The sequence below is a fragment of the Rhinolophus hipposideros genome (genome assembly GCF_964194185.1).
Source record: "Rhinolophus hipposideros genome assembly, chromosome: 25".
NCBI lineage: Eukaryota > Metazoa > Chordata > Mammalia > Chiroptera > Rhinolophidae > Rhinolophus > Rhinolophus hipposideros.
The window spans coordinates 28,299,580-28,322,773 of NC_138071.1; the positions used below are offsets into that span (position 1 = coordinate 28,299,580).

Here is a 23,194-nt window from a genome sequence, read left to right on the forward strand (position 1 = left end):
AAATGGCTAGCAACCCTTCACAGTCCTTTGAAAGCATTCATCTACCCATCGGTTTTCGTGAAGATCGAACAGGTTCTGTATAAATGGTGCAATTTAGGTATTGTTGGGTTACACAGAAATAAAATGGTGGTGATTATGGGTGCAATACAGAGGGCTGAGGTCACAGGGATCCATCTCAGACTCAAAGTACACCCCACACAACAGATGGGACCCACGTCATCCTACTGTAGCCGAGAGTCAATTTTGTTTTTGCTGTGCGTAAGGAAAAAACTGTCCAAATTGCAGGCTGATTGCACTAATGGATTTATTTCACCAGCAGGCAATTTCTGTTTACCTGTCAAGCAAAATAGAAATATAAGTAATTGTTAGGGGACTTCCTTTTTTGAGTGCCAGTTCCAGTGATTTGAAATGCAATTAGTCGTATGGACAAACCTGAACTTCCCCTTTATGGGAAGGAAAATGTTCAGAAATGGGCAGACTGGAGTTGACAGGTTACCGTGCACGGTGAAGTGAATGCCCCCCATGCAGCACATGCGTGCCCTCATTTCAGTTTTATTGCTCCTAATGTAATGATTGCATGAATGAGAACCCACTCACTGCTTCTCGTGTCGGACACGTCGGCGTAAGCACGAATCAGCGTTTTGCACAGATATCTCTTGTGTGTGCTCGAGACAATGTGAAGATCCAGAGCTTGACATTTCTTTTCTGTCCCAGGGTTGAGTCCCAGGCTTCACATTTGGGATCTGTTGTGTGTATATGGATAGTTACCCATAAATGGTAAACATGAGGACGTGATCCGGAGAGCGTGTTAAAATTCAAGAACTGTTGAGCCACCTAAAGTGACATCAACCCATTTTTTAATTTGTAGGTATGTCCTATGGACGTTTGGAGGGAATATTAAGAGACGGAGGAAAAAATAACGAAGTGGATTGTGTAATGAACATTTTAAGGTGCTGTAAAGGAATAGATTCAGGAAAATTAAGTTCATAAAAGTCAGTTTTCAACTTAAATATGTTTATTAACTTCATCGATTTTTAATTCACTACAAGGTTTTTTTTATTGCGTTAAAAAAAGAGCAATGAGTCTAAATGAGAGGCATGGAGGACTTTTTAATGAAATCAGTTTTTGAAAGTAAGGCTTTTTGTCTTCTTGCAATTCTGCAGAGCTGATCTGCCCAATTGCATATATTCTGGCAAAATGGGAGAGGCTTTCTGCTAATGTACAAAACCAAAGTCCCTCTGAGATCTACCCCAGTAGGCATGGTATTTTAGCTTTGACAGTGTCTTTGGAGTCTGCTTTGTCATTTTGAAACCCGAGGCCAAAGGATTCGGGGCTCATGCTGCCTTCGCTGCTCAGCCAATAGACTGACAGGGAGCTGGGTCACAGAATGAGCATTTATTGTCCGAGCACTGGTGGTCTGAGAAGGCAGAGGGTTAAAACCTCCAAAAACTGCCGTAACATTCTCAGACCAGCCTGGGATATTTAAGGAAAAATCTGGGCATTCCTCCAGAGGCTACCTGATGGTTCCGGGGGTCTGCATGGAGCCTCCCCTCTGGAGGTGTGGCTCTCAAATGTGGTCACCAACCCAGGTGCAGCGATGACAGTAACCTGGAAAGAATGCTAGGCACCGAAGATTGTAATCAGCAAGCGCAGGGGTGGGGGGGTGGGGGAGCGGGAGCATTGTGACTGGTAAACATAAGTTTCAGGGTCATTATCTAAAGCAGGGAACTGGGACAGGGTACATCCTAAGCTCAGGAACTGGGACAGGGGACATTCCAAGCTCACCGCAGGGAGGGGTTTGATCAGTTGTCAAGCTGGAGGGTAGGGAGAGGTGAGGCCGCTTTTGTGGGAGTCCCAAGCGGACCCTATTTCAATTTCCCTTTTGGCCACTGTCTTCTTCTTCGTGAGATGAGCCTTAAACATCTCAATTCAAGGGCAAAACAGCCTTCTGAAAATGTCCTGCAAAGACCAACTGCACTCCATTCTACTAGGGCTTTGAATCAACTGCTGAGATAACTTCTGTTTAAATGAGGGAGATGGGCCTTTGCACATTCTCGAAAAACTCCTGCCATCTGGAGAAACCCTGCTATGTCCTTGAAATTGGTAAGCCCCGAAAATAAGCCCATGTGGTAGGAACCTTCTAGGTCACCTGGATGCCATGTAGAAAAGCGTTATTTTGCATTATTCTAATGCAGTGTTTCTCAAGCTTGAGTCACCGTCACTTATTAAAATGCAGATTGCCAGCCGCTGCCTTGAGTTCTGATTCAGCAGGTTTGGGATGAGCCCCCGATTTTCATTTCTAACAAATTCGTGGGTGATCCTTACAGGTCTGGCCCAGAGGCCACTCTTTCAGGGCCACTGCGTTACTGGATAAAAATGCTGCTCCCCTGCAGTATTCAGTGGGGAATTGTGGGCGTGTTTGGGATCTAGTGGTTTCTAACAGCCTTTTCCTAATAAAACTAGCAGAGCTGTAAACATAGCAAAATGAATAAGAAATTGAGAAAACTACATCTGTTCACAAAAAGAAAGGCTTTATCGATCTGCCTGTGGAATTGACAGCGTCCTCAGGCAGTGTTGGCTGTGATCTGTTTGAAAGCAAAGACTGGGTTCATTTGGGTTCCTCATTTCTTCCCCAGAACGTAGCACGGTGACTGGCTCATAGTAGCTGCTCAGGCATTTCCTGGATGCTTACAATCAGCACTCACCTTAGCCATCCCGCTGCTCATATGTGAGTGTGGGTTTTGTTTTAGGGAGCTAGCAATGCAAGCACACTTTATAACAAAGCATCCGAAAGTTGACAGCTCACACCACACATATTTAGTCCAAGATCCACACTCCTGCAGGACTGAAATGTCCAGGAAGCAGGAGGCCCTTCTCCTGCCCTTGACCTGCCTCAGAGATGGCTTCTGGTCCTGACTCGAAGGCGTCTTACTGTCTCTCTTCACCACTTAGAGGAGGCCCTCTTTCCTCTTCCCTCTGTGTCACCCAGCCAGATGCAATGACACACTGACATATGCATGCGTGGAGCTGCAGGCCAGTTCACGGGGCTGGCATCACTTCCTTTTGCTATTTCTGGCAGACCAGCGCCATCTTCCTAGGGTGCGTTAAATCAGCCCCACACTCAGCCTCCCTAAATTTCCGTCCTGCCTGCCGCCATACCCCCTCCTGTTCTTCACAACTGGCGTCCTGTTTAGTGGAGTCACATTTTAAATTTCCTGGGACTATTTCTATTGCTGTGCGAGTGAGGGTAATTTGCATGGCATGACATGAACAGTAGTCCTGTTCTCTAGGATCTAAAGAAGACCCTGCGTTTGAATGACCTTGTCTCTAGCTATCCTTTTCTAGTCCATTGCTGCTTTCAAGAAAAACCCTGAGAATCCCTTTGAGTGACATGATGCAAAAACAAAAGTCCCACGTGAGGGTCTGAGCCCTGAGTCCCCCATTTAGTTCTGTGGCAGACTCGGCTTTGGTCTTTCCACACGCTTGCCATGGGTCACGAGATAAAAGCTTTCTCTTCCTCCAGAAAACAACCATCGCCTCTGTTGCTTGGAAAATTGGAGCTCTGAATTGCAGAGGCTCATCAGCGTCACTTTAGCTTCAAAGGGAAGCAGATTTAACTTAATTCACCGGACTCAGATAAGCGCAAGTTTGGAAAGGGCACAGAGCCCTAAGGGCAGCGCAGAGTCACTCCCCTTCAGAGAGAATATGCCTGATACAGAAATTGAGACATTTCAGGTAATGGCTTGGTGACACTCAAATAATCACTGGGGACACACAGTGACAACAGCCTCTCTTCTTTATCTCATGCTCTAAAAATCTTAAGAGCTCTTGGCAAACATCGTGGCAACTATCGTCAACCTTTAGAAAATGTGAAAAGACAGAAGTTGGTGCATTCTCTAGGAGGTAAAGTGATTATTTGGATCATTTCTGAGACAACGTTGGTCGTAAAGAGCAAGGTTTTGTAAGTATTCGGAGAACGGCAAGGAATTTTTAGAGAAACAAAATAGATAGCCTACTACTGATTGAGCAAGAGCAAAGACTGGAATGAGTGACAAGAAAGAGAAAGGGAAGAAAGGAAGATAAAAGGTGGGAGGAAAGAGGAAGTGGGTTATGGTCCAGCCTCTGAGGGGGGAGGTGGCAAGTGAGAGGGAGAATCTGCAAAGAAAGGAAGGGTAGGTCCTCACACGTTCTCACTAGGGGGACATGAGCCTGTCAGTTGAATGGATGGCTGTTTCACTTCCTTGGCCGTTAGCCCTGCCACTCCTGTTGATTAAGCATGTGCGGCTGTGTGCGGGCTGCTAGGGTGGTTAGTTGTACTTCTGTTTTCAACTGTGTGTACATACCAGGCGGCTGCACGATGGCAGTCCTAAAATGCAGAGAAAAGTGCTCTTGGCAGATTAAAATTGAACTTCATTAATTTTACAGTAAGCCTTTTTCGTTGGGTTGAAATAAATGTTTTTCTTTAAAACATATGAATCTTTCAGTACCAATTTGGAAAGCTGAAAATGAACTTCCTTCATTCTTGAATGTTGTGGTTTTTAAAAGCCTGGGACAGCCATTCTTTTTCTCTTGTGCTGGACATTACCTGTTTGTAAAGTTTGTAAAGAAGTAATATTACCCAGTGCCTAATTGGTAGTCATCTTGCAAAAACCATTTTTTAAAGAAAGAAAGACAGAGGGAGAGGGAGAGGGAGGTGGAGAGACTCGAGAATATCCTTTTTATGTATTTAGCACTATTTTCTCAAGCTACCCAATTATTGCTTTATTTCTCCTGATTTATGTGAGTTCAGGTGCTAATATCAGAAAGATACTGATGTCCAGTGTTTTAGGAAGTTCTTCCTTCAGAGTATGCTGCGTTGGCCATTTCACTTCTCCAGTATCAGTGTTTGGAAAAGACTAAAAGTCTTAAATAGGGTTCTGCCCTCCTCCTTCTCACAGAGAAAGGAGAAGTAAACGATGGGATATAATTCTCTCCTAGCAATAAGAAAACCTCTTAGCTAATAAAAATCATGCTTAGGCTGCTGAACTCAGGGTTGCTTTTGGTATTTTTATAATGCTTAGCTTGCATGGAGACCCAAAAGTTGCCTTTACTGTCATTAAAAAATAAAAAAAATAAAAGACTACCCACCATATTTTGCCGCATCTGCCCAAATCCAGTGAGTTAACATATTTGTTTTGTCATTTGGTTCCAGGGAAAATAAACACACTCGTGCCTTTATTTAATAACAAGGAAGACATAATCCTAGGAAACTAGGTAGGGAAAAAGGTCAGTGGGCATAGTTTTTAGTATTGAGGAATTAAAATCTTGGTATGAAACAATGTACAGAATATATTTTTAAACACACCTTCCCATACTTGCCCAATAAGCAGGAATGGAAATCTACTTCAATACAGCCTATTGGGGGATGTTCAATGATAGGTTGGTTGAGAGGGGACAGTTCTTGATGACATGTTCCCTTTTGAAATGCTGCAGCTATATTTAAATGCCCACTGCAATGTTTTGCTGCTCTTCCAAATATCTTTTTCCTTATGTGGGGTTTGGGGTTCTGAAAAGTTATTGAAGGCAAACAGTAAATTAATTATGTATCGTATACGTTAGGTGCCACCATTTGTACGTCTCTGTATTGCATTAGTTCACGTACCCTACAGTATTCACCAGTGTACTCTTTTGCATTTGGGACTTCAGAGTCCTGACAGTATATCTAAAGGGATAGCCTGCAATTCACGTATCGGCGTGTAGGGCAGATTTGGACATGCGCATGCACACATGCTGGAAAGACACGTGCACAGGCTTGCACAGCAAGTCTAAAACGTCCTTTGAAATGAATTGTCTTCCATGTGCAAGGCTGAAGAACGTAGCCAAATTCTTTTTAAGTTACCTACTGGGCCCTCAGTCTAGACTGCACCTGGGAACCCCTCCCTGCAATGTGTCATCGTGTGATTTCTCCCTTCACACTTGCCTCAGAGGGGTCGTACTTGTCCTGAATCCCCATTTCTCTTGTTTAATTTTCAGATTTGCTTCTCTCAACACAAATTTGTACCTCAGTTCTTCCCCCTATTGTTTATGAATTTTATAGTATATTTTTTAAATTTTTAAAATAATTTTAAAGGGAAATCGCTTATCCTATTGTCTGAATATTTTAATTAGGATTTTTAACTTGGACCAAATGGCAATTTGAATATCTACAAGCTCTCCTGAAAACATACTTTTGAAAGTGAGGGACACGCGTATTTTCTTTATCTCATGTTCAATCTATTATCGTCAATATCCATAGGTTTATAAATAATCGTGTCTGCTATATAACTATTTCCATAGAAATACTGTTTTGTATAAAATGTTAGTACAGAAATATGTATATGCTTCTTACAGTTGCTGTAACACATGCATGCATATTTCCTCTATATACGTATATATATGTATTACATAAGTTAGACTCTAACGGCATCTATATTTAGTGAACTGTCAGGATCTGGCCCCACGGCTAGCAGCAGGAGCTTTCCTTTCAACTCCCTCTTAGGGAAAGGCAGCCCAGCTGGGGTGGGGGATGAGAGCAAGGTTTTCTATTTATCTAAATGTGATGACTTTTAAAGTTTATCGCTTTGTGGCTCTTACAATTGTTGCTTCTGTCTTCCAAAGTAACGTGGGGCCGGGAAGCTCTCTCCGCCCCCCAGGCCTGTAGTGGCACCTCTGCCTGTGTAGGGGGCGTCAGCCTGGCAGAGCCTCTTCCTATGGGGACACTGGCTTTCCTTGTTTTTGTAGTTGCTGTAAAGAAACGTGTTTTTAAACTACCTTAAGGATTGCACTTCCTACACAGTGATGGGAAAAACACACAGGATTAAACAGAGGCTGGGTGTGTATGAATTTTGATTACAACCGAAAACTGCCCCTCGGGCTCCAAGCTTAGGGAGAGTGTGGAAGGGCCTGGAAGTTGTCCTTTCCCAGGAGATCTAACCATGAGCATCCAGCTCTCCCTCTGGGGAAAGGAGACAGAGGGAGGGGACAAGTTCAGGACTAGGCAGGGTCTGTCTGGGGTTTCTGGTGTTGGGCAGTGGTGCCAGGAGATGGCCTTGGACTCAGACCCAACAAAGGCTGGCGACCATGGCCTGCTGAGTGGTGGCCTCGCCTGAATAGAAGTCCTGGTGGAACCTCAGTGGAGCAGGGAGCACTGTGGAGTCCTGGAAGGTGAAGGCGGGGTGTGGAAGGAGCAGCGGAGGATCTGAGCAGGTGCAGAATCCCACCTGTCCCCTCCCTCTGGAGTTTGGGGTCCTAGACCCTGATGGCACTCAAGATGGCACAGATCATCGCAACTGCAAGGGGCGGGGGGCTGGGGGACAGGTAGACGGGAACCAGTACTGCCCAGAGCCTCTAGAAGGATGACAGCGCGGGTTCCAGAAGGTGGGAGAGGGGCCCGGAGACCAGGCGGGAGGAATCCGCGCTGGGAACGGGCGGGAGGCGTGAGCGGGAGCCGAGCCCCGAGCCCCGGTTCCCGTCTGTCCACACCGGGGCGCTGGAGACGTTGTAATGCAGCAGCAGCAGCAGCAGCAGCAGCGCGCACCCGACCCCAGCGCCGTTCCGCGTCCTTCCTGCGCCCCCCACTAACCCCCGGAGGGGCAGGCGCGGGAGTTGGGTGCGGGGCGAGGAGCGAGCTTTAGAAAAGTTGTCCGCATCCCAAGTGTCTCAGCCTCTGCCTGCGTTTATTGAAAACGAAAATGGAGTTGGCCATCTACACCAATAGGGGAGGTGCGGGGGGGGGGCGCTGGCCTGAGTGGCTCTGAGGCCCCAGCGGCCTCCCCACCGCCGACCCCCGCCCCACCTCGCCTTCCCTTTGAGGCTGGGTGGAGGGAACTGGATCTGTTTTCGGAGAAGAGCTGGGTTTGAAAAGGAAAGAGGGCGCCTCGGAGAGCGGTTTGCCCAGAGCTCCTTCCCTGCCAGCCCTGTGTTTACTCTCCGCGCCCCCATGTCCGCCCCCAGGGGTCCTGGCTGTTGTGATTTTCAAGTTAGAGAGAAAAGCTGGGGTGGGGGGGGCACCGGTGGGAGCCCAGGCTGCAGCGGCTAGGGGTGCCATCGCGTGGACGGAGCGCAGCGCAGAGGGGGCGCCCTGGGTGCTGTCCCCGAGCCCCCACTCCTCACCTTTGTCCCCCGCGCGACCTCCGGTGGCGGCCGCAGAGCCGAGAGCGCCCAGCGCATACCCAGTCCTTGCCCTCGCTCCCAGCCGGTCCCCACAACCTGCGAGCCCCCCCTGCCCGCCCCTCCTCGCCCCCCCCTGCCCGCCCCTCCGCGCCCCCCCCTGCCCGCCCCTCCTCGCCCCCCCCCTGCCCGCCCCTCCTCGCCGCCAGCCCCTGGCCACCCAGGCGCCATTACCCGGCGGGTGGCGGGCCGCGTGGGGAGGCGGAGCCGCGTGGGGCCGGGCGGGGCGCGTGGCGATCTCCGAGCAGCTCGCGGCCCTCTGGGTGGCGCTGCCGCGGGGGCCTGGGCGCCTCCCTCCCTTTCGGCCCTTCTGGGTGTTCCTGCGTCCCTTTGGGCCCGCGGTGGCCCGGGCGAGGAGTTGAGAACAACAGGCAGGGGACGCGGCGGAGAACACGCCCCCGGCCCCGGCGCGTCCGCCAGGGAGGGGGCAGCGAGGCCGCGCCGGGCGTGGGGGGGCGCGCGCGGGGCGTGGGGCGTGGGGCGGAGGAGCGGCGCTGCCCTGGCCCCGCGCCCGCCGTCCCCTCGTCCCCCCTTTCCCGGGCGGGCAGCGGGCACCGAGACGGAGGGCGCCCCGCGGACCGGCGGCCGGAGCGCGGGCCCCATGGCTGCGCTGTACCGGAGGCTCACCGGCAAGATTAACACCTCGCGCTCCTTCCCGGCGCCGCCCGAGGCGAGCCGCCTCCTGGGCGGCCAGGGGCCCGAGGACGACGGCGCGGGGCCCAAGCCCCTCGGAGCCCACGCGGGCGCGGCGGCGCCCCGGGCGCGAGGCAGCGGCAGCGGCGCGGGTGGCCGGCCCCGGTTCCAGTACCAGGCGCGGAGCGACTGTGACGACGAGGACGTAAGCCCCTCTTGGTGGGTGGGAGGCGGACGGGCTGGGGGCCGCGCGCGGGGGGAGTGTCCGCCGGCCCCTGGGGGCGTTGGGGCCCCCGCCTCCCTCCCCCACCGCCCCCGGGAGCGCCCCCAGGCACCCCCTTCACGGCGACGCGGTCACCTCGCTCCTGGAGCTGGTGGCTGCAGAGCCGCGTCCGTGGCGCTGAGCTGCGGGAATGTGGGACGCGCTGGGGGTCACAGGACGTGGGGACGTGTGCCGGTCCCCGCATGGGGCGGCGGGTCCTGGGCAGAGACTTCGGTCTGGTTGTACTTACAAGTTGATTTTTCTTTCTTTTCCTGTTTTAAGACTCTGGGAAGATAATGCCCCCGGCTCTTTTCCTCTCCCTTCCACCTGTCACTGGGTTCTATCCATTGTGTGCGCCCCCCCAGCTGCCCTGACCACGCTGTCTGCTTCTCACTTCTCCAAGGCACTCGGCCCTCCCCGCCACTGCTGGTGGCGGCCTCGGTGGTGGTGGTGGTGGTGGTGGAGACGGTGATTAACAACAAACTAGAAGCACCAGCCCCCGAGGCCCAACCACCTGTCCCAGGGCCCAGCACGATTTCCGCTGCTGGGCTTCAGGCCCTGCCTGTTCATCACAGCCAGCCTTGGACTGGCAACTCTACCTTAGACTGTGTTAGCTGAAAACTTCTCAGCGAGCACCTTTCCTACTCTCCTCCGAGCTGGAAGCCTGGGTTTCAGAGGTGGGATTTGCATATCACCTTAGTAACCAATGACTCAGGCAGCGCAGCAGGGGCCTGCATAGGTAGATGTGTTCAACCATTTCTGTTGACCTCATCCAGCTATTCCGAGGGCCAGGGGCGACCACGAAGAGAGGCAACAGCCGTGTCTGAGACCGTCTCTTCCCAGGGAAAAGAGAAAAACCCCAGACAAGCTCTCAGACAAGCAGCAGAGCTGGCTTGGCTGGTGCTGCCCCTAGAGACATGCAGGGTGGTAGGACCCAGCGCGTGCACCTTTGAGGAATCCCCACCTGGGCCCTGGTCCTCACACAGGACTCTCAGCGGCCCCTGACATAGCCGGGCAGGTGCAGGTCCCTGCACCGAGTAGGAGTCGTGGTTGTTAAACATGTCCTGCCTTGCATCACACTGCTTCACCATTGGCTGTTGCTTTTGTAGTGCAAGGTAGGTGAGTGGGGGGTGGAGTTTGAGTGCTTTTCACTTGGGCAATTCTGAAAAAGTCACTGGGGTTGTGTTGTTGCTACTGGTCGTCTCTGGTTTGTTTTATGAATGGAGGAAGTGGAGACTGTAATAAAGATGACCTACATTTGCGCGTGCGTACACACACACACACACACACACACACACACACACACACCCTGCATCCGATCTTGCATGAGATTCTCTTATTTTCTTTTGGAGTCTCCCCTGGTTCCATGGAGGCAATCAGAGAGATGTCCCTCACTTCAGTGGGTCAGGACCTAAGGGAAAATCAGGAATTCTTCAGGCTTCTAATTTGAGGAACTGGACGTCTTTGAGGAAAGGTTTCGTTGGGGTTGGTGAAAAATTCTGGAGGATTATACTACTGGAAATCTTGGGAAAGACAATTCAGCTGCAGTGCAGATGGAAATGATGCACTTTTGTGCCTTAAATCTAACTTAAAACTGTCAAATTGTGTTATGCTTGGGGCGAGAACGATGCAATTTCTTCTCACAGTCTCTAGGTGTCGCTAGGGGAAAGGAGAGGCAAGGTGTTCTGAATTCTGTTTCAGATGATCTCCACCCATCTTTTTTTGTTTCTTTTTCTTTTTCATCTTCGCCTGGGGTATATAGTTCCTTCTTTTCAGGCTGACATTTGTCTAGAACTGTTTCTCAGATGAGCAAAAGAGTTGAACTAAGGAACAAATTGAGGATTTAACATTTGCAAATGATTTCTACTGACGAGGCCTGAACAGCTTCTCTAACTTAACTTCATTAAGTCCTGACGTCGTTGTTTTTCTCAGAAAACTTAGAAGTGTGTCTGTGTGTGGTATGTAATTATAAGTATGGCATATGTACATGCAGTATCTTTATGAAATATATACACATATTTGAAATGTGCGATTAAACTAATGGCACGGGGCTAAAAGGTATCATCAATTTCTTAAAATCTTTATGTGCGTTTCGCAGAAAAGTTATTAAAATTGGAAAAATAGGTCTAAAAATTGACTCAGAGATAGATGTGCATAGAAAACAAATCGCTTTACCTCCAGGAACACCATGTGTAATCAGCTTAAGATAAGAGGTACTAGTTAAACACAGAGCTATAAAAAACTGCTTTTCTGATACCAGCCCTTGTTTAGATTAAAGGATCTTGAGTAACCGTTTTGCTACCCAGATTTAATCCTGAGCACATACGACTAACTGGGTGGGAACATTATTCTACCTGTCTTGACTCAACCGTTTGCAACACTGACATAAGCAGTTTGGGGAGAGGCTCAGGTGGGCGCTGTCTGCGGTGCTGAAGTAGGCTCCGTGTTCGCGCCCCGGACATTGCGGGCAGTGCTCTCTGCTCAGTTCCAAACTAAGGTGAGTGCGTAGCTTTCCTGCTCTTCTGTGGCTTGTCAGTCAGAGAAAGCTGTTCCATGGCACCGAAACAGCTGCCCCGCCTTGGGCACTGACATGATGATAAGCAGCATACTTTTAAAACCCAGTGGGCTCTGTACCTCTTGCCTTTCATCCACAAAGGGGACACTAAAATGAGTCCTTGACCTCTGTGTTTGTGCACACGTGCATGCCTGAATACGATTGGGAATGGGTGAGTCCCCCCTCCCACACTTAAATTTAAGGTAGTCACAAGGTCTCGCAGAGATAAATCTGAGGTTTGCGTAGCCGGTAATTGCATCACCCACCTGCAACACACTAAACGTGCACGGGAACCCCCCCGCCCCCCAATATAGAGCCACAGAAAAGCCTGTTTTGGGGCGGTCAGTTCTAAGATGTGAAGTTGAACTGTGACGTAGAAATACAGCCACAGCATCTTTTCTGTCAGGGTTTCCTCCTCCGTCTTAGATTTATTTACATGTGAAGTCAATTACGTGAGCAACCCCTCTGAGGAATCAATGCCTATTTTGATTTAAGGTTCATTTTGTAGGTTTAAAAATAAGTTGACTCTTAAAGGAAATGTTGATGGAAATGACTTTTAATAGAATTTACTCACTTCCAACAGGAATTAACTGTGATGAACTTTAAAATACTGAACTTTGTCACACCCCTGCTTGAGCATTTCCTTTTGATTTCTTTTGAAACGATTTTTCATTAAAATGTAGTTGGCAGACAATATTATGTTAGTGTCAGGTGTATCGTTATGACTTCTTAAAGGACTTTGGACTTAAGGACTTAAGGACTATCGTTATGACTTCTTAAAGGACTTTGGAGGCCTCGGTGATGGTCAGAACAATAGTCTTGTTGAGGTCCCATCCACATGTGTCTTTATTCTTCATTTTTTGGTGACGTGTGATTTCCTAACAATACAAATGCAATGACAACAGGATTTTAAAACAGCAGATGGGTCGAAACGGGGATTGACCAACGAATCACTACTCAGGATCTCATGATGTCTGCTGGCCGGACAGGGCCAAGTTCATGGCCCTTTCAGCAACCAGTCCATCTTTCTCTCCGTCTTGATTTTTCCCACTGGAATGATGTCAGCATCCTGTTAATTTCTCCTTGGGATTCATCAACTTTCATTTTTTAAGTAGCTTGACTCTGCAAATATGTTTATGTGCCCTATTATTTTTCTTCTGCTCTGGTTTTAAATGTTGTTTTTAAAATATTTAATTCTACATTATTATCCTAACATGAAAAAAAAAGGCTAACGCATCCAGTCATCTTTTCATACTTGATCCCATTCCTTTCATTACTAACTTGGAAATGCTTAGTGGACTAACCTATGGCCTGGCTATGGGACAGTATAGGATAGCTTTCACTGAGGATGCTTTGTAGAGTTACGACCTCCACTCCTCGTAAAGAAAGTACCTACAGAACAGGTGCTGTTGTGTGCTGGGTCCTGGGAAGTGCTCAGTGAATATATTAACATATTGTTGCTATTACTAATAATATTACCACGTTTCCCCGAAAATAAGACCAAGCCGGACAATCAGCTCTACTGTATCTCCTGGAGCAAAAATTAACACAAGACCCAGTGTTATTATATTATATTATATTATATTATATTATATTATATTATATTATATTATATTAACACAAGACCCAGTGTTATTATATTATATTATGTTATATTATATTATATTATATTATATTATATTATATTATATTATATTATATAAGACCCAGTAGTAAAATAAGACCAGGTCTTATATTAATTTTTGCTCCAAAAGATGCATTAGAGCTGATTGTCCGGCTAGGTTTTATTTTCAGGGGAACACGGTACCCCTTACTCTTTCCTTCTCCACCAGTTCTTTCTTCTTTTCCTGCAAAGAGAAACAAAGATCACCTTCATTGGTCCCTACCTCCAGCTCTGGCTACTGTCCTGTTTTTCTTGTCTTCTTTTCCTGTCCAACTTCTTAACCAAGTAGTTACCCCTGGTTACTTGTTATCAATAATCCTTGTTTCCTTATTTTTTTTCTTGTTTCCTTGTTTAGCCTGGTGGCAGGCTTACATTACACTCTTACTGTCTTCACTACAGAAGCTGCACACAAAATGCTATCGATGTTCTCTTAATGACTTGCTCTATGGCCTCTCGGATTCCTCTTTAGTCTTTGTGCCTATAGCCTTTGCTCTTGACGGCCATCATCCTTCACATCAAGCTTTTGTGTCATGTATCTTTCCTGATGCTACATGAATTCATGCCCTGCCCCTCCCCTCTCTCTCTCCCTCTCTCTTTGAACTTGGCCTTGGAGTTCTTTGGTAAATCATGTCCTTCTCCTGCCCTTACTGTAGGAGTGTGGGGGAACCTACATTCCAAGGTTTGGGTCTCCACTATTCTATTCTTTCCTTTCCTGCCTCCCTTCTTCAGATAAGTTAGATATTAGATAAATGGGAATGAAGATAAAGGGAGCTGAGTATATTCTGCAGCTTCTGTATTAGAAGACGATGAAAGCAGCATCATTATGGTGGTGTACATCTCCGAGCATTTCTTCTGAAGGTACTTTGCTTTTCTGTTTTACAGACTCGTAGAATTGGAAGCCCAGTGACCACCTTCCTGAGCTGTCTTCCAAGCTTTTGTTGCACAGGTCAGGCAGCTCAACGCTGTACCAGTTCTGTGGTGGTGACAAGACATCCAAATGCAGTATATACCTAACTTTGTCATTGTTCCTCTCTTTACATCTGCTTAGTCTAAATAACTTTCTGCCTAATCTCCTCCATTCTCCTGCTACTGGTGTTGCTATTTCTTCCACTTCCGAGCGTGGTGTACAGTATATGTAAGCATGTACACATTACTTTCTCTCAACGTCTTAGCTTCTTTCTTGTAACATGAAGTATCCCCTAGCTCAGTCTTGAGGTCCCCTGTGGGTTTAATGACCTATAACACTATATCGTAGCGTCCTGCTGGATGCAGTAGCCATCCTCCTGAAAAGTTGAGTTTTTGCACGTCAGAACATACTTTAAACACAGGGCAAGAGTTTACTACCTAAAACCATCTCTCTGTGAATGTTTTCATAAAGCGAATGATCGCTCAACTTTTTAAACTATCATTCTATACCTCTCGAGAATTTTCTGAAGTTTTGTCTATAACAAAATTACACGACATTTTGCTGACTGTCTAGCATAGAGAATGTAGTAATAATTAGGGAGTTGTCTGTTTTAAGGGAAGTGAGAGTAGTGACGTGGACAGAGAGTTCCAGCTGAGTGACAGGGGAAGCCACATATAGCAACAAAACACCTGGCCTCTGCACTGTACTTTGTAGTCTTTTAAAGCGTGCCTGCATGTCCCTCGTGTCTCCATAATTGCCTTGGCTAGAAAGGAAAACCATAGCAAAGAGCTAATCTGTTGGCTTGAAAAATTAATAAGGGAAAGCCTAATTTCTTTTCATTTGGATGAGTCAATTGTCAACTGTGAATTATAGCAAACAAATTTCAATGTGTTAACAAGCCTTTGCTATCTATAGCCAGCCAAAAACGTATGTATTTGCTTCAAGCCGAATTTGTTTGTGAAACATGACCATTGTGCCTTCCCCGTGGATTCGAGCTCTGTGTCACAGGAAGGCATTTGCAGGTGGGCATGGAAGCCTACTTTCTATGGCATGCATTTTATTGCTGCTCGTGCAGCTTTTTAATAATTTACTTGTATATGTTACCTTAGATTTAAGGAGGTCTGAAGCATTAGAATAACATAATATTAGATTTTTGACAATGGAATCCACTTATTTTCCCACACGAGATTAATATTGTAGCGTCACTACGTACACAGGAGTTTCTCTAGTTGTTGGTTTTGGATATTTTTGTTTCTTCATAAAATAGAGCTTTTTAAAATTTCGTACCCAAAGCTTTTTCTCCTTTTGAGTCAGAATGATTAATGAGTTTAATTTTTGCAAGCAACTGGCAGGAGTTGCTGAGTAAGATGTTCACGCCGATTGTATATAACGCTGTTCCTTTTAATTACTGTGACGATAAGCACGCATTTACCACGTGCGTGTGGAATGCTTCTCCGCAACCTACAGCATTGATCTCAGGCGTGGAGCCTCGCCTTTCCAAGTAATATGGAGAGTGATCCTTTCCAAACGAAATTCTGCCTAATGTAGTGTTTAGGGCCATGAGCACCTATGCACCCTTTTATGATTTGCTTCCATTTTAAGAACATTGGTTTGATTTTATGTACACTCAAGAAATATGCAGGCTTTCTGGTTAATGACTCTGGGAACGTTTATCTTTGGAATGATCACGCGTTGTGAAATTATCCGAAAAGGAACATTTTAAAATTGGATAACATCTCATTTTACACATGGGACGATGATCAGTAATTATGTGAATGATATTTGGCAGATTTCTGCGTTTTTGGAGTCTCCGAGAACCCCAGCCCTCTGTTGTCTCCTGGGTTCTGCTCATAGACTCCACGGTGCCACAGTCCAGGGGAGGAATTGACTTCCTCGTATCACGGAGTTGAAAACCGATGGACGTCATGAAACCTAACATGACATCTCTAATTAACATCTCTAATTGTCAAAGAGAAAAGACAGTTTTCTCACAGCAGTGTCTGATTTTGCCAGACGTGGTTTCCCCAATGGTTTGACTTCTATTCCTCCATCTATTGCTTTCAGTTTCCCTCTATTTCCAGCAGCATACAGATCCATTTGGAGTACAGGAAATGTTTAGTTTTGCCCATAATTAAGGAATATGTATGTGTGTATATATATATACATATATATATACACATATACATTGCTGCATTAATTACAGTAATTCTGTCTTTAAAATAAATCTTGGTAAACAGTAAACAAGAGGCCGTAGAAAGGATAAATTGGTCTTGTCAATTCCAAATTGGAGAAGATGCTTATATTGCATATATATCAAGAAGACTGGAAGCCAGTAAGTCCTGCAAGGTCCAGCGGGTAGGATTCTAGGCATTGAACTCCCTGCTTCCCCGAGTCAGAACACCTCAGGTGACAATGCAGAGGCTTTGGGGGTGAAAGCTGAGTACCAGGCAGGGATTGGAAGTGCGGAGGGCTGTGGGGAAGACTCCTGTGGCTGCTGAGAGCATGGTTCCCTGGTCCTGAAATGGCCTGTATCTTTAATAAAAGGCAAGCCTACTCTCAGTCATCTCTGCGTATGCAGATAAACAGCTTGGGTGCGTTATCGTCATCCTAACAGTGTATCTAATGGAAATGGGGGAAACACACACACACACACACACACACAGTCACTTTTATTTTTAATTGAACAGGAACTGAAGGATTTTTTAGGGTACCACAGTCATTGCAAAACTAATTTTAACTTCTATAGTGTTCAGATTTCACTTGATGTCTTAGATAATTTTGGGTCAACTTCAACCTGTTTATATTTTTTTAAAAACAGGAACAGAGAATATAAGCATCTTCTCCAATTTGGAATTGAGAAGACCAATGCATCCTTTCCACCTCCTCTTGTTTACTATTTAGGAAGATTTATTTCAAAGACAGAATTACCGGAATTAATACAGCAGCTCTCATATAGCAATGGGCTCTTTGTTATACTATGTGACGTTTATGTATTTGTACATATCCATTATATTTTATATATTGTGCACATAATATATTTAAGGTGGCCTCGGCCAGAAGAAGACCTGAAATGGAATCAGCATTGAAAAAACCAGGAATCCAGGAAGCTGTGTAAAGGGAGAGCAGGGAGAATGAAGCAGAAATTAAAGGTGGAGAAATACAAGAGAGAATCTCGGGTCTCCAGTTCCCCCAGGCATTCTCTCCCAGACACTCAGTTTTCTAAGCTGCGTTCAAACCCTTTATATGCCTCATGCAAAAATCCTATCCAGTCACTTTTTCAAAAAAATTGAAAACGAATGGAAATGAGAAACCTTTATGAAAAGTCTGGAGAGGTGAAGTTCTCTCCTCCACCCTGATGCGGGAGCCAACCCCGTGGGAGCAGCTCTGGTCCCTGGGGAGGCATGTCCTGTCCTCTGTGCCTCTGTAGCTTCTGCCCATGACCCTCGCTGTAGCTTCTGAGCCAAGGCAGAGCTGTCCTCACACAGTGGACGAAGTCACGTGGTCCCATGTCCTCCCTTCTCGTTTTCTGCCTCAAGGGTTAGTTTCCTCACTGCCCACCTTTGCACATTTCCTCATGAACGTGCGTGAAGGGAATTGATGTATTACGATTTTCTAGGACACATGGGCCCCAGTACAGGACACGGAGTTACTTTCCCAGGTGAGCCTTCAGGTCTTCATTGTGCTCATTCTGTCTTTCCCAACCTGGGGGCAGACGTTCTCCATTGCCAAGACGAAGAGAAATGGGCTGTGGGTGGGGTGCTGAGTCCAGAGCGGTCCACCTGTGAGCAGCTGCGTGCTTGTGTTTCCTCCCATGCCAGGGCACACTGCCAGCCCTTCAGAAGGGACACGGGCCCGGCTGAAACTCACAGGAGGATGCTATTAGGTGGACGGGGGCCTAGGAGATGCCATTGGGTAGAGAAAGGGAGTGGAGAAGTCGCGTTTGGTTCAGAGTGTTCAAACTGGAGCTCCCGCTCAGTGTTTGGAGAGGTCTGGCTTCTCACGTGGGCGTGTGTGGGGGTCGTCCCTGCGGGTCTGCTGTGTTTCCCGTCTTGTGGGCACCGGTAGCACTGGGCTTCTCTTCCCCTTTCGTGTGGCCATGCAGGTTCCTGGCGGGTGCAATGGGGTGTCAGCAGACACAGCTCTTGTAAGTGGAGCTTCAAGACCCAGCGCATGAGTGGCTGTGCTGTCTTTTTCCATTTGCCATGGAAACCACCCATAATTCAGGTAGTGTTTGTTCAATGAGCAAGAGGCAGACTTTGGTTTATGAGATGGTGTTAGTACGGCATAACCCACCCTGAGCTGACAGACCCAGTGGGATAAATATGAGTGGGAGTGGGTCGCCGTTCCTTGTTTCTGGGTGTCCGTGGCGTCATTTTCAATGGGCAAAATTGACACTTTCTAAACTTCTCTGCCTTCCTGTGTCGCACAGGAAACTTCAGTTCTCAAGGAGACTGAAACGGAAAGGCCCCCAAGGAGGGTAGAGAGCACGAGTCTCACCTGTTCCATCGCCTCCGTCCCTGTGGTCTGGGTCCTGGCAGAGGGACCGGGCCTTCAGTGGAGGGGGGCGTGATGGAGTGCTCGACAGCCATGAGGAAAGCGAGCAGTGCAGCCTTGGATGCCGAGGGTCGCTCTCAGAGGCTGTGAAGGTTCCCGTGCAGAGAACAATCTCACTCCCCCATGCGTGTCCCCACTGTGTGCATGCCCTTCCATCGCAGGTGGATTCAGGCCTCGCTTATTCACAGTGTAGCCATTGAAGGGTACGTGTCTTCATCTAAAGAATAGGAAATGGCAGCAAACACCTCTAGCTCAAGCAGAACACTCTTCCTCCCTCAGTGAGTATCCTGCCCGTGACCATTTCATCTGCGGTTTGTAGGTGGAAAGGTGTCATGGGTTTCCCTTCCCTCTTTGCAGACTTTCCATTCCTCTGAGTGGAGAGGAGATTTGGCTCCTAAGTGACTGGTTAGCTATTAGAGGGAGGAGGGGAAGCCGTGAAAGACGGGCCTGTTGCTATAGAAACGGGAGCTGCTGGTGGGGAGCGGGGTGTCTGGTTGGCTTGTTGGGCGCTGGTTTCCTGAAGATGCAATCACTGACACGCTTCCTCACCACTGTCCACTGGCTCCGTCACCGCCTCAGTCAGCAAAGCTTCTGTTTCCAAGGTGCCAGGCGAGCACCTGAGCAGAATCCTAACGTCCCCATTCCCTTTCTCGTCCTGCCTCTGCTCCAACAAGTCTTGCGTCCACCACAACCGTAGGAAAAGCACAGTCTTGGCCTTCAGCCTTTCATTGCTCCCGGAGCTAATGGCAGTTTCTCCAAGGCAGGGCAGGACCTCGTCTGGTCATCTGCTTCGTTCTCTATCAGTCCCTCTGACACCCGAGAGTCCTTTTCTCCTCTCACAGACGCCCGGGTCGGTGTTCCCACCTTTGTCCAAGATACACCTGCTCTGGCTCCAATCCGGTCCATCGTGCTGCAGGGCACGTCCATCTCCTTGTGTTCTGACCTTACCACAAACAGGCCCTCCTCCCGGTTCCTAGGGTGACAGGAAGGCCCTCCCCACTTTCACTGTTGGGCCTTCGCACGGGCTATTCCACCTGCCGGAACACTCTTCCCCGGGTCCCCATCTCTGGTGCCTTCATGCCTTTAGGTGGCTGCTCCAGCGTCGTTCCTCAGTCACGTCTGCGTTACCCACCCCGCTTAAAACTGCAGTCCCGCCCCGCCCATCCCTCCTGCTGCTCCCACCCTGTTCTACTGTGCTTTTCTATGACGCTGGCGTTTTTCAGCTTCCAGAATGGACTTTTCTTACTGTGCCTTTTTTAGTTGTGTCAGAATAGTAGCTGAACTAGAACAAGGATCTTTGGCTGATTTGTCCTCTGACGTATTCAGGTACCCAGGACAGTGCCTGGCACAGCCAAGGTCTCAATAACTACTTGCTGAATGAATGAATGAATGAATGGTACTCTCTCTGAAGAAAATCTCTATTCTCCTCTACCTGAATAATCACATTTCCTTTAACCCTGTTTTCCAAATTGTTTTTGAAATTTCAAGTGTTCTGCCCCTAGCACTCTGAGCCCGTTCTCTGGCTGCTTATACGTGTCTGCAAATTGATCCTCTTCGTTTCAGGATTTCCTTTATTGTTTGGTTATAAACAAGCCCCTCCTGATGGTCCAGTGTAAGACGATGGTGGAGAAGTCAAGGTAGTGATTACAGAAACAGTGTAATTTACTTTTGTTGGACCTGCTTAACATGTGTAATACTATGTTTGAATTTAAAACTAAGCATGACTTAAATATATTTTTATGCATGACTGTTTTTGCTGACTCTTTTATGTGGTTTTCAGAGAAAGTAGTAAGAAGGGAAGATGCCAATCTTTGAGCAGAAGAGGTTCCCATAAATATAGCGGGATAAGTTGCTTTTGATCAGAAATTTGCATTACCTAATTTTCACTTCAAGTGAGAGAAGAAGACTACAGCTTCTTTTTCCATGATCCTGGGGTCATCCCTTTATCTGGCAGGTAGAAAGTCAAATCAGAGTACTTTTTGTAGTGTATATCATTAGAGGAAAACTAAAGATCCCACAATGCAGAGTTGTTGGCAGAGGAAAGCGGTTTCTGGAATCTGGAATCTATTTGAAACTTCCTGAGGCCCCTTAAAGGCCCACGACATATAGTTAGGATAATATAATCAGAGCTACGTGGATCCCGGGAGGACGGGAGCCGGAATGCTTCAGGTTCCATCCAGATTCTCTGCCGACCTGCCCGCTCTCCCCTCCTGAGGAGTCTCAAGGCTGCAACGAGACTTTGATTTGAGACCCTTGAAATACATTATGCAAAGTAAAGATTTGCAATTTGCATTTTCTGCTGCCAGACAGGGCTGGAACGCTGCTATGTGCTGGGAGTGTTCTGTTGGCATCAGACCGAGCTGAACGGTGGGACCACCCTGGGGGCGTCACCGTCACCCTCCCGTTTGAATCCCGTGTGTGTCCCAGGCAGCACGTGGGACAGGTGACCCCGCATCTGCAAGCAGGCTGCATCCTTCCCCTAAAGATGTGATAATAAGCATGTGTAGTTCTGGATTTGTCAAATGGTGCCGAAGTGCATGCAATTAGTTCAAGATAGTGCAACAGATACTGAGGAGAGGCGTAGCTGTGAGAGCCCGCTCTCTGACCATGGAGGTCAAGTAGTCAGCACCTCACAAAAGCACACTTCCTGCTAGGATTACGTGAAGAATAGGTGTGTGAGTGAGTGTGCCAAAGTTTCAGGGCTCAGCGCCCCTTCGCATCCAGGGCGAAAGAGGAGTGTATGGCACGCACACCTGTTCTGGGAGGACCCAGGGGGCCTGGACACCTGTAGACCTGCCAGCTACCGACCTGGCAGCCCAGGCAGGGTCCCGCTGGGTGTCCTTCTGTCCCCCCCTTTATGTCTCTGAGGGGTCAGAGAGTATGATTTCCGGTGCCTGGGATGATCTCGGGCCACCACACTCAGCCTCTCACTGTCACAGCACAGTGACATGCCAGTCATTGAGGACATGGCCCGAGGAGGAGGAATGAGGCCACTGGGCATTGGGGCGTGGATCTGGATGGGGAAACCTCAGACAGGACAGCAGAGTGGCAGACTGACAAGCAGACGTGGGGTCCAGGGGACCCTGGGCAGCACATGGAATTCAGCCAGGAAGGTCAAAGGTCTCCGGTGACAGCACGCAAGCCACACTGTCCGTCAGAGATGCCCACTTTATCTGGCCCCAAGGAGCCTGACCCAGGCTTTGGTTTGGAGCCATGATTTTCAAAATCTGCTTCCCAGAGTCACGGGATTTTGGACGGGAGCCGCACAGCGTGGGAGGGAGACGGAGCCAACAGAACTTGGCCCCCTCCTGGAACCAAGTGCCCTTTTTAATACTTTACTTGTGTGTACAATCTCACATGGAAAAGGGATTTTGCTATTAATGGCTCTTCTTGAGAACCAGCCCAGTCAGCCAGTAAACTCAGTTGCCGGCAGGGTTCTGTCATGAGCTGTGCTCATTACGGTGTATAGAAGTGTCGCATGTAGAATTCGGTCGTGAATGTGCCTAATACCATGATTGCAGGAGACACGGCCGGGTCCTCGTTTGATGGCTGTCTCAGGGGTGCTGCAGCTCGTCCCATGTCGCAGAGGGTGGGTGTGCGCCCCTAGACTCAGTCGCCCAAGCCTGAATACTCCCCACCTACCCCGACTCACCACTTAGCCTTATGAAGTTCCTGAACCGTATTTGTTCTGCAGTTTCCTCATTTGTAAAAGTCAGGAAAACATTGTGGTGTCTTTGTCATCAGTTTATTGAGAAGGTGGAGTTAATACAGGTAAAACACTGAGGCTGGCCCCTGGCACACCATATATAAATGCAATGTTGTCATGCGGGCCTTGCTTACGAGGTCTAGTTGTTCTTGGAAGGAAGGAGGAAAGGCTCTTCGGGCAGAGTAGCTTGGGTTAGAAGTGTGGAGAGAAGGGAACCCGATAATCCGTCAGGGATCACATGAGCACTGGTGATTTAACTGCAGCCCCATGTATTTATGACTCAACTGTAATTCTGACATGGAGGTGAGGTGAGTGGTTTGGTTATGGGACAGCGGGGCTGATGGACACATGGTTTTAGGAGCCGACGATGACAGGCTCCATCTAGCTCTCCCATGGCGTGGCTTTGCTGCTGCACCTACATTCGTGGAGGAAACACGCGGAGCTCTGAAACAGTGGCTTCTGGGTCAGCCTCCCCTCCTGACAGGAGGACACCCAGGAAGTGCGTTCTGATCCTACATTAACTCCTGGGTCCCGGTCATCTCAACAAAGAGCAGACACAGTCACCACGGTCGTTCACAGAAAGGTCCCCGCTGCCTGCAGATTCAACTAGAAGACGGTTGTGGAACAACATTGTTTCTCTCGGCGTCCATTTCATGGTGGAGAACTTGAAATATTACACACAGTAAACAACTTGTGGCCAGCGTGGGCCCACCCAAAAGACATTGAAA

The 23,194-nt window shown here is 48.0% G+C and overlaps 1 protein-coding gene across 2 annotated transcripts in view; it reads left to right on the forward strand.

Moving 5' to 3' along the window:
- Positions 1-23,194, forward strand: part of DPP6 (dipeptidyl peptidase like 6) — a 526,646-nt gene that overhangs the window by 91,238 nt on the left and 412,214 nt on the right. The window contains exon 1 of one of the 2 annotated variants that reach the window (XM_081038507.1): positions 8,672-9,025. The exons of the other annotated variant lie outside the window; for it this stretch is intronic. Within the exon in view, the coding sequence (XP_080894633.1) occupies positions 8,789-9,025 (237 nt within the window). The 5' untranslated portion in view covers positions 8,672-8,788. Of the gene's footprint in view, positions 1-8,671; positions 9,026-23,194 lie in introns of those variants that run through there. 2 annotated transcript variants of the gene reach the window in all.